Genomic DNA, 12,357 nt, shown 5'->3' on the forward strand with positions numbered 1-12,357 from the left:
ATTTCAGGAATATTTCCATATAGGAATCCAGCATACATCCAGCATACTGCCCCACATGCTACTTGGAAACACAGGATTTATATCAGTTCTCTTACTTATAGATTAAAAAATTGAAACTAGAGTTCAAAGTGACCTGCCCAAAATATAGAACTATTCATTAATGGAGTTGGAATTAATGATTATTTACTCATGTTAGTTTTCTAGTGGTGGTATTACTGAATCCAGGGCTTGAAAATTCTTAACTCTTAGTCTGAAAGACTGTGCTAATTTACATTATTGAAAGCAATGTTTGATGATGCCAAAACATAACCCATTGCCAATACTTTATTATCATTTTAAACAATCTATGCCTTTCAGATAGGTTTTAAAAAATGTCTTGATGTTTTTAATTTTCGTTTAAAATGGTAATCAGATGGTACTGAATCACTTAATGGCAATTGTGTGCATTGGTTAGGGAGATTTAAAATACCTTAAATTTCTAAAACTTTGTCAAATTTCATTTTTCCTTTAATACAGTTAAAACTGGAGATGAGAAGGGACTGGTGTTGTAGGTGATGGTCCTGGGAACAGTTTTCAGGGAAAAAGATAAGTGGCCAGTATTTCAATAGAAAAGTTAAGAGGAACAGAGATAAACTGCAAGGAATAGCCTGCCATTGCTAGGCAAATAAAAATGAGTGCCAGTGTCCTGGCTGGGTCGCTCAATTGGTTAGAGTATCGTCCTGATATGCCAAAGTTGCAGGTTTGACCTCCTGGTCAGGGCACATATAAGAGATAACCAATTAAAAAAACCCAAAACTGCCTGTTGGTGCCTCTGTTCTTTCTTTTTAATACCTTTTTTCACCTCTAATAGTTAGGTTTCCAAATACATTCACTGCTTTTAATCTTGCTCTCTGAGTTTAATTCCCTCAACATGCCTCTGCATTTTCAAAAATTTCATTAATCAAATTTCATTTAAGGGTATAGAATATAATATATTGTGTATTATTCTTTTATATTAGACATTTTATATCAGCAAAGTATGCTTTTGCATTGCTATCTAATAGCATTTTCTAAAGCAAAGTGTCAGTTATTTGATGTAGTAATTATCTCTTAAATCAGACGAAAATTTAAATAGTGAGGAAATTAATCTGCCTTGTAGGTTCTGAAAAATTACAAATTGATGTTATTTAATTTTGTCCACCTTCCCCCCCTCTAAATTTGTAGTGGCAGTCAAGGCTTACTGCATTGACTTTGTGATATAATTTCAAAACAGTTGTATATATATACTAGCAATGGAAATTTTAAAAGACATGATTATTATTCAAAATGGTCATATTAAGCCCTGGCCAGTTTGGCACTGCGGATAGAGCATCGGCCTGCGGACTGAAGGGTCCTGGGTTTGATTCTGACCAAGGGCACAGCCTGGGTTGTGGGCTCAATCCCCAGTAGGGGACGTGCGAAAGGCAGCCAATCAGTGATTCTCATCATTGATGTTTCAATCTCTCCCTCTCCCTTCCTCTCTGAAATCAATAAAAAATACATATATATTTTAAAAAAAGATAGACAAAATGGTCATATTAGTTTTTTCCTTTTATACTTTCTAAAGGAATTATTTTAAAGCAGTAATTATTAGATAAGCTTTAAGCTACATGTAAGATTTCTATAGTACATAGTTGTTAGTGAAAAAACTTATATGTAGTAATTTTGATAGCCTTATAGCATTGAGAGGCCTGTGTTGTAATGTGACTATCATTGACCCCGGATATTTCTGTTTACAAAATGGGTTCACATGGATGGCTACTTTGGCCAATCTGGCTTCATTCCTAGACTTTTCAGGGTTCTTCCCAGCATTCTCACTACCTGTTAACCATGTAGGGTCCACTCTCCTCATGTTTCCTCTTCACCTGCTCTAAGTGGAGTAGTAAAGTGTTATCAGTAAACTATTGATAAAGTCATTTGTACTTCCAAGTCTGATGGTGTCACTAAGCCCATTTTGTTATCTAGATCCCTGTCAGCCTTCTACCAGAGCAAAAAAGAATTTGCCATATCCCATCAATATTAGGCAGCTTTAAACTACTTTCAACTAAAGTGTTAAACACAGAGGAATGTACCTCCTGACTTTTAGTCCCTGGAACTTGCATGAAATTTAGAGCTTCCTTTAACGTGATATTTAGCTCTTTGGCCAGATAGATGAATGGGGCAGTTTACAGTATTCAGTACTAAAGGATATGGTCTGCAAGCAAGAGGAACCGTGAAACACCAACCCAAGCACATGGGCCAAGATGCTTTGACTCCACCAAAGCTTTCACTGTTGATAAGTTTGGTGTGTGTACATATGAATGGCTTGATATTCAGATATCTTTCTTTCCAATGAGTAAGTTTTAGTGTCTCTATTTTTTTTCTTTTGGAATTTTTTTCTTAATTGATTAAGGTATTACATATTTGTCCTTATCCCCCCAACTTCCCCCCACCTCCCCACTCATGCCCTCACCCCCCTGGTGTCTGTGTCCATTGGTTAGACTTATATGCATGCATACAAGTCCTTTGGTTGATCTCTCCCCCTTATCCCCACCCTCCCCTACCTTCCCTCTGCTGATGAACAAAAACAGATCCAGAGATAGTGTCTCTATTTTTGTAGGGGAACAAAAGCAAGTATGTTTGGGAAAAAGGGAGAGATTTTTATTTTTTTATCCTATTACTGATCTTATATATAGAAGCTTATAGTATAAAAATCCTGAATGATGAAAGACTTCCTTTCTTCCTTTCATTCTTTTCAGAATGAATGAACACATGGCTATATGAAAAGTTGTTTTGAAAAGTTGTTTTGTTCTTTTTTTTTTATATAGTTCTGCAGGTTATTATTTATATTTCTAATTTAGGTGTGTCTACTTGCCATTTTGCCTGGGCTTTTCATTCGGAGGCTGAGGAAGAACTGATTAATATGATTCCCGCAATTCAGAGAGGAGACCCTCAGTGGTCTGAGTTAAGAGCAATGGGAATTGGTTGGTGGGTCAGGAATATTAACACTCTCCGAAGATGCATTGAAAAGGTAACTTTACTTTAGTGGATTTTGAACTTTAAAAATGTATTTTCTTGAAGGATAAAATATATTATCTTCAAGAAAAATCTGTAGTAGGGAATTAGTTTGAATATCTTGAGATCTTGAAATTTCTTAAAACTTTTTGGAGATTCTAAAACTTGATTTTTATAAAGTGCTATGCAGTATGTCAATTTTCTTTTTTCATATATACTGAGTTTATAATACTATGGAATAGCAATATTTTCTGCTATCTGTTAAGGTATGTTCTAATTTAAGAAACTAAAAAATCTAAAGTTAGAAAGTAAAGTTCTTGTCAGTTATATACATAGAAAAATCATTCTTTTTATGTAAAGGATTCTGCATGGCTTGTATAATAAACAGCAAGCTTCTGTGCACACTTAAAATAACATTCAATAAAAAGTTTTTATTTGTGTGCACTTGAAGGACATATCTATGGCAGCAAATGAAACATGCTGTACATTTTTAAAGACAGGTTTTTGGAACCAGTTTTCTGGTAGATTCCCTTTAGGGAAAAAAATTGTTAAAAATTTTGTTAGTGGAAGCTGCAAGTTCTTTCAGTGTTGCAGAAATTAACTGTTATTGAGCACCTACTGTTTGCCAGGTTTAGTGCTAGTTGCTTTTCATAAATTATTTCATCATCTCATCAGCCCCAGCCCTGTTTTTCACCTGATGAAACTAAGATTCAGAGAAGGTAGGTAACCAGCCAAACTCCCCATCAATTGTAAGTGTCAGAAGTGCCCTTTCTACTCTGTCAGGGTTAGGAAAGTGTAATTCTTATTCATTGTTTACTTTTAGGAGTCCATCAAAATTCCTTAAGTACAATTAGTGATACTGCATTTGTGAAGTATGAATGTATTTCTCCCAAGAGGAATTTATTTTCTACAATAGTATTTCTCAAATTTTAGTGTCAAAGAATCACCTGACAAGCTTATTTAAAATGCATACCCCCCAACACCTTAGTCCCACTCCCATTTCATTATGGTAGGTCTGTGGCCTCTTCCTCTTAATTAGTGTACTGTGATTCTGGTGTTCATGGTTTTCAGATCACAGTTTGAAGTGTGAGTATAAAAGTGTCATTTTCCTGCTACCTGTAAGGCAGCCAATAAGATACCCGCATTTCTCTCAAAATAGGAACAAATGTCAGAAGGAATTTTTCTCACACCAACCAAGAAATCTAGTTTCTGGTATGTAGGAAAAGTTAATTGTTATATAAATAACACAGTAAGTATCTGCATGAAATTTTTTATGTCCCTAAGAAAAAGAAGACATATTTTTTCTGAAATGTTTCAGATATTGCCTACAAAAGATCTCTTTAATTTCTTGTCAGTGATGTGTTGTGTTAAAATTAAACTAGAGGCCCAGTGCACGAATTTCATGCACTGGTAGGGTCCCTGGCAGCAGCTGGCTGAGGCCTCCCTCCTTTCCCCCAGCCGGCCCTGCCCCCTGGTTGAATTCCCGGTGAAGGGGACAATTTGCATACTATGCTTTTATTATATAGGATATTTCTGATGTGTGTGTGTGTGTGTGTGTGTGTGTCTGTATCTCCACAAGTAATGTATTGCTTAAAATTAAATCAGAAAGGATATGTAAATTGTTTTGCCTTGAGATGTGTATTATAAATCCTTAACTGAAGATGAATAAAAATTCTTCTAAAAATTATTAAACATTGGAATACTAAGTTAAGTGATTGAAGGCTGAGAAAATACTAAAAAAGGGGAAGAGAAATAAAAGGGTATTGAGAGTAAAGCATTTTTATGGTGCAGTTTTAGGTGTCTTTTCCCTTTCCCATGCTTCAGTAGCTTCCTGCTTCCCTATCAGTCAATGTAAGCTAATAAAACATCCATTGTTTTTTATTATTATGCCTTTTAACTTAGTGATTTGCACAGGTTATTTCAGTATCTTGGAGAAATAAGAGATGGTCTATTTGATATTTTATTCAAAACAATATAAAATACATAATAATGTTACTTACTTAATTTTTAAACTTACACTGAGTTGTCCTGGCCCATGTGGCTCGGTTGGAGTGTTGTTCGTGTACCAAAAGTGGCAGGTTCAATTCCCAGTCAGGGCACATGCCCAGGTTGTGGGTTCTATCCTGGTCTGAGCCAGTGCTCAAGGCAGCCGGTCAATATTTCTTTATCACATCGATGTTTTCTCTCTTTCTCTCTCTCCTCCTTCCTCTCTCTAAAATCAATAAACTTAATACTGAGTTGATTGGTTCTATATATAATCAGACACTTTGGTTTTATGGCTCAAAGACATTATCACTTATAATACAAGAAGAATTACATGCTCATTAAGACTTTTTCTCATGAAAGTTCTGAGAACTAATATTTGTAAGCCCTTCAAAATAATAGACCTTCAACCTTCTGTATTTTAATTACATGCTAGAGAGAATGTATCAATCCTTCAGAATTGTCAAAATTTGATTGAAAAATACTAAATACTAGCTTTTTAAAAAGTCCATTAAAAAAAAAACCTGGAACTTTTATTTTTGTCTGTAATTTTATAAATGTGTTTGTATAATTAATATTTATTCACAAATGTCTGTATCAGTATTAGTTGAAAGCTTTAAATTGTGAAATCATATGTACCATAGAAGTTACCATTTTAACTTCTATAAAACATTAAGAGATGTAATATGTTTGATTTTCAAGAAAAAGTCACATCTATTGAATATTCATTTTGCCTTTTTTATTGTTTCCTATGTTAGACAATTTTATTACTACCAGGGTTCTGATCCCTTTTCTACCCCTTACTGTGTGACTTTAGGCAATCCACTTAACCTCTCTGTGTCTCATAGCTAAAATGGAAATAATAGTACCTCAGAGATTGCGGTGATTCAATAAGATAAATAAAAGGTGTTTATTTTTATTACTTTTGTTATTACTGATATCAGATGGTTGTCCCATCCTATATAATAAAAAGCTAATATGCAAATTGTCCCTACGGGTGGGAGTTTGACTGACCAGGAGTTAGACATCTGCTGACCACCAAGGGGTGGCACGGAATGAAGGCAGGCTTCAGCCAGCAACCGGCAGCCGGGGAAGGGAGGCCCCGGCTGGTAGCCGACAGCTGCTAGGGACCCTACCCATGCACAAATTTAGTGCACTGGGCCTGTAGTCTATTACAAGATACTGGAGATTGTAGGATAGAGCCACGTTTTCCTGTCTCCATAGTTTCTATCAGCCATGAAAATAGCAGGGAAGCATTAATTGTTGTTTAATTGGTTGTAATTTTTAGTTAAATGGTTAATTTAATATAGTATTTTATTTACCACTTAGGTTGCCAAAGCTTCTTTTCAAAGGAACAATGATGCCTTGGATGCTGCATTATTCTACCTTGCAATGAAGAAGAAAGCAGTAGTGTGGGGTCTGTTTAGGTAAGTTGTCGCAGCACTTAACATAATTTAGTTGAATGAAGATTGTGCTTTGAATCAGAAACTTAATATTTTTGAAAGTATTTAGATATATGAGCTTGATCAATCAGCTTACTTCTTTGGGCTTTGGTTTCTTTATCTGCGAAAGGTGGGTACAATATTGTTTCAGCTTACCTAAAGAATGGGATGTTGTTTTAAAAAAAGTTGATAAATATACTTTGTAAAGTAAAAAAGTGCTCTTGCTTCCTACTTAGGTATACATAGGGTAATTTGAGCTTTCCTTATTAGAAGGAAAGAAAAGCTGATAATAAATACTTATCACCGAAGTTATTGTTCTCTTTTTAGATTGATGTTTGTGGGTTTTATTTTTCATTTTTACACATTCTGTAAAGGATTCAAAATATTTAAAATTGGTTTAACCACTGGTGTTTGTGTTCTGGTTCCCAGGTCACAGCATGAGGAAAAAATGACAACGTTTTTCAGTCACAACTTTAATGAAGATAGATGGCGTAAAGCTGCTTTGAAAAATGCTTTCTCTTTACTTGGAAAACAACGCTTTGAACAGTCTGCTGCTTTTTTCTTGTTAGCTGGTTCATTGAAAGATGCCATAGAGGTATAAATAAGAAAATATGCTATGCAATACTTGCAAGAGATTGAAAACCTGAAAAGGTTGTAGAGGAGATTGTAATTTTTGTCATATGTTTGTAAGGACAGAGAATAACTACAGAAGTTACTGAACTTAGATAGTGGTACTGTGAAAAATGAAATTATAAATAAATTCAAGTGAGAAACACAAATAAAAATTTTACATAGGGAATATTTCATTTTAAGAATACATGCATTTCAAGTATAAATGTATGAAACATGGCAAAAAATGGTTTATGAATATCTTCTTTCTTGCCATATTGTGATTCTGAACTATTTAAAGTATATAAATGGTCACAACCTCCTTATCTAGTGTAGAAAGGCAGATACGTTTAAGTTCTTTTTCTTCTAAATGTAAGTCATAGGTATGGAACCAAAATTGAAATTTGTACTGTTTTGTAATGTAATTGTTCTAGATATTGGAAAAGGAATGAGAATAGGTAAAACTTTGCTTTAAAAATATATATTAATTTCAGAGAGGGAGAGAGAGAGAAACATCAATGATGAGAGAAAAGCATTGATCTGCTGCCTCCTGCATGCCCCACACTGAGGATCGAGCCTGCAACCTGGGAATGTGCCCTGACCGGAAATCGAACCATAACCTTCTGGCTCATAGGTCGATGCTCAACCACTGAGCCACTCCAGCTAGGCAAACTTTGCACTTTTTTATATATAGAACCCTGGCAACTGGTTAAGAGAGTAATTACAGATGTTCCTGTTTATTTTTGATATCTTCCTCTTAGGGTACTTACTATTGTTATGAACAATCCAAATGGGTGAAGGAAAAATAGAACTGGATATAATACATGATAGAAGAAATAGGAAATATCCAACAAAGTGAAAGTACTTCACAATTAGAATTAGTCATATTTTCAAACTTATCTCAGGGTATGATTTTTTAAAAATAAACATTTAGCCCTGGCCAGTGTTATTAAGTGGTTAGAGTGTCAGCCCAAACACCAAAAGGTCTCAGGTTTGATTCCCGGTGAAGGGCACATACCTGGGTTTGATCCCAGTCTTTGTTGGGACACATGCAGAAGGCAACCAGTTATCTCTCTCACATTGATGTTTCTTTCTTTCTTCCCCCTCTCCTCTCTCTCCCTCTTCCCCATCTTTCTCTCCCCCCCTCCCCACCTTCCTCCTGTCCACTCTAAAAAAATCAATGGAAAAAATATGCTTACAATAAAGAATTATTTAAAAGAAAAAAAGAAAAAATATGCTTAAATGTTTATAATTTTAAATGGAAAGTTTAGCCTAAAAGATACTCTGGTAAAGAAGAGACATGTTGATTGACTCATATTGTCTGAATGACCTCAAAATCTCAAGATGTGTTGTTACATTAGTATATAAATAAAATCATAGAGAGTAAGATAGGATATGTGGCTTCATTTCATGCATTATTTGCTATATAAGTAGAAGGTTCTTTTAAAATAGTAAAAATTATGTTTATATTAGAGGCCCGATGCACGAAATTTGTGCACTCGGGGGTGGGGGTGTTCCTCAGCCCAGCCTTTGCCCTCTCGCAGTGCGGGAGCCCTGCACCCACCACCGCCACTGTGCTTGCCAGCCGTGATCCTGGCTTCTGGCTGAGTGGTGCTCCCCCTGTGGGAGCACAGTGACCACGAGGGGACAGCTCCTGAGTTGAGCATCTGCCCCCTGGTGATCAGTGCATGTCATAGCAGTTGGTTCTGCTGTCGGGCTAAAACCTTCTCTCTGACATCCCCCGAGGGGTCCTGGATTGCAAGAGGGCTCAGGCCAGGCCGAGGGACCCCACCAGTACATGATCAGGGTCAGGGAAGGACACGGGAGGTTGGCCAGCCAGGGAGGGATCATGGGAGGGCGCCAGGGTGTGTCTGGCCTGTCTTGCTCAGTCCCAATCGGCCGGACCCCAGCAGCAAGCTAACCTACCGGTCGGAGCGTCTGCCCCCTGGTGGTCAGTGCATGTCATAGCGAGCGGTTGAGTGGCCTTAGCATGTTATTAGCATATTACACTTTGATTGGTTGAACAGCCGACCAGATGACTGGACACTTAGCATATTAGGCTAGGCTTTTATAATATAGGATGGAAATACATTTGGAAATTAAGAAGAACTGCTGTGTATAAATCCAAATGTCATAATAGGCATTTAATTTAAAAATGAACGTTACTAATTTAAATTGATCCAAGTCTGAGGTGATATTGATATACTTTGTTTTATGCTTTTTGTGTGTGTTATTTGTTTGTTAATCCTCACCTGAGGATATTTTTTTCCATTGATTTTTATAGAGAGTGGAAGGGAGCAGGGAGAGACAGGGAGAGGGCAACATAGATGTGAGAGAAACATATTGATTAGTTGTCTCCCATATGCGCCCCAACCGGTGCTGGGGATTGAGCCTACAACCAAGGTATATGCCCTTGACTGGAGTCGAACCTGTAACGCATCAGTCCGCAGATCAATGCTCTAACCATTGAGCAACTGGCTAGGGCTGTTTTATGCTTATTTTATAAGTTGTGTTTTTTTTAGGCTGGAAGCTACTAAGTTCAGATTACTTACTCTTCTTGCTATACTTTAATCTTCTATCAGGCAATCATTTAGCTGCCCTTCAACCTCAGGTCTCCCTCCTTCCACTGTGAAATATAAGTGGTAGATAACTTAAGGATATTGTTGGGATATTTTATATCTAAATAATTATCATTAAATAAATTTTTCTTAATGTTAAAATTTACAGGTGTGTCTTGAAAAAATGGAAGATATTCAGCTGGCCATGGTTATTGCCCGTTTATATGAATCTGAATTCGAAACTTCATCCACTTACATATCTATCCTAAATCAGAAGGTTTTGGGTTGCCAAAAGGATGGCTCAGGATTCGATTGCAAAAAATTACATCCTGATCCTTTCCTGCGTAGTCTTGCCTATTGGGTAATGAAAGATTATACCCGAGCCTTGGACACGTTATTGGAACAAACACCAAAAGAGGATGATCATCATCAAGGTAGGATATTTTCTAAATTTCTTTTTCTTTTTAAAAGAAGACAGTTTTTGAGCTAATATTCACTTAGATCAAAACAAAACCAATAACAGAAAACTCATCATTACCAGATTTACTTTTCAACATTGAGAAATTATCAAAATTTCTTGTGTGCTAAAGGATTAGTCACTTACTGTTTGTAATTGAGCCTATCATTTTGTTATGAGTAGTAGTAAGAAGACTTCACACACATTTTCAGTCTTGCAGGTTGAAGTTTATAAAATAGGATTACCATGCTACTCTAATTTCATATCCATTGAACTGAATCATTATACACCTCTTTCCATTTAATTACACAGCTAGTTTTCTTTTTTTTTTTTTTATTATAGAAGAGATTTTGGCTGTTATACATATTGGTTTAGTGCTTAGGCCTTAAAAAACTATTCTTATGTGCTAAACTTTCTTTAGTCTTATTTATCCTGAATAATTTAGATTTTTTAAGAATCTGGAGGGTATTTATCAGATTGTCTGCAATAATTTAAAAATGGAACCTTCTAAGTATTCATCAACAGGATAGTTAAATAAATTATAATCTAATCTAATACAAGAGAAACATGCAAATTGACTGCACCTCCGCTATGTCCCAAGCCGCGCCCACCAGCCAATCAGAGCAACTACATGCAAATTAACCCAACCAAGATGGCGGATGGCAGCCACGGAGCTGGAGCAAGCAGGAGTCTTGGTTGCCCCGGCGATGGAGGAAGCCAAGCTTCCCGCCTGCCCTGGCCGGCTTTTGCCTCCACTTAAGGGAACAAAGTTTCAATTATAGAAGATAAATAAATCCCAGATACCTGGTTCCAGCTAGCCTCCACTGGGAGCTTGGGTGGCTGGAGGCCGTAGCCAGCCTGCAAACAGCCATCAGCCACTCACCCAGGCTGGCCACACCCTCATGGGGTGAGGGTCCCCACTGAGGGGCTTGACCAGCTTGCAAACAGCCATCAGCCACTCACCCAGGCATGCCACACCCTCATGGGGTGAGGGTCCCTGCTGGGGGGCTTGTCCAGCCTGAAAACAGCCATCAGCCCCTCACCCAGACTGGCCAGGCACCCCAGCGGGGACCCCCACCCTGAAGGGGCTGTGGCCAACCTGCAAACAGCCATCAGCCACTCACCCAGGCTGGCCAGGCACCCCAGCAGGACCCCCCTCCCTGAAGGGGGTATGGCCAGCCTGAATACGGCCCTCAGCCCCTCACACAGGCTGGCCAGGCACCCCAGCGGGACCCCCACCCTGATCCGGGACACCCTTCAGGGCAAACTAGCTGGCCCCCACCCATGCACCAGGCCTCTATCCTATATAATAAAAGGGCAATATGCAAATTGACCCTAACAGCAGAACGACTGGGAATGACTGGTCACTATGACACACACTGACCACCAGGGGGCAGACGCTCAATGCAGGAGCTGCCCCCGGTAGTCAGTGCATTCCCACAGGGGGAGCTCTGCTCAGCCACAAGCCAGGCTGACAGCTGCCAGTACAGCAGTGGTGGTGGGAGCCTCTCCCGCCTCCTCAGCAGCGCTAAGGATGTCCAACTGCAGCTTAGGCCTGCTCCCCGCTGGCAAGTGGACATCCCCTGAGGGCTCCCGGGCTGCCAGAGGGATGTCTAACTGCTAGCTTAGGCCCGATTCCCCGGGGAGCGGGCCTAAGCCAACAGGTGGTCATCCCCTGAGGGGTCCCAGACTGTGAGAGGGCACAGGCCGGGCTGAGGGACCTCCCCCCCCCACCCCCCACCCCCCCCCCCGGAGGGGACAAATTTTTTGGCACCGGGCTTCTAGTATATTTCTTAGTATAGAAACAGTGCCATTAAAAAAGAGGGAAATTTGCCCTGGGTGGGTAACTCAGTTGGTTAAAACATTGTTTAGATATGCCAAGGTTTCTGGGTTCCTCCCTGGTGAGGGCACATATTAGAATCAACCAAAGAATGCATTTATAAGTGGAACAACAAATCGATATTTCTGTCTGTCTGTGTGTCCGTCTCTCCCCTCTGCTCTTTCTCCAAAATTAATCAATTAACATATATTTTTTAAATGAGGGAATTGAGCCCCGCTGGCTTTGCTTCAATTGTTTGAGCGTTGGACTATGAAACCAAGACTCTACAATTAAATTCCTGGTCAGGGCACATGTCCAGATTGCAGGCGTTGAATTCCCATTTGGGGTGGTGCGGGAGGCAGCCTGAAGCAATGAATTCTCTGTCAACATTGGAGGATCTCCTCCCTCCTTCCTCCTCTCCTGAATCCACAAAAGATATATTTAATAAAAAAAAATATGGCCTTGGAAAAAATGAAT

General features: G+C 38.7%; 1 protein-coding gene across 2 annotated transcripts in view; it reads left to right on the forward strand.

The window, feature by feature from the left end:
- The window catches only part of DMXL2 (Dmx like 2), a 113,030-nt gene that overhangs the window by 63,867 nt on the left and 36,806 nt on the right, over nt 1-12,357 (forward strand). For both annotated transcript variants that reach the window (XM_023751643.1, XM_023751644.1), the window contains exons 16-19: nt 2,859-3,028; nt 6,325-6,422; nt 6,867-7,032; nt 9,774-10,038. In XM_023751643.1, the coding sequence (XP_023607411.1) occupies nt 2,859-3,028; nt 6,325-6,422; nt 6,867-7,032; nt 9,774-10,038 (699 nt within the window). The remainder of the gene's footprint in view (nt 1-2,858; nt 3,029-6,324; nt 6,423-6,866; nt 7,033-9,773; nt 10,039-12,357) is intronic.

This window comes from Myotis lucifugus, unplaced genomic scaffold (genome assembly GCF_000147115.1).
Source record: "Myotis lucifugus unplaced genomic scaffold, Myoluc2.0 scaffold_23, whole genome shotgun sequence".
In the NCBI taxonomy this organism is placed as follows: Eukaryota; Metazoa; Chordata; class Mammalia; order Chiroptera; family Vespertilionidae; genus Myotis; species Myotis lucifugus.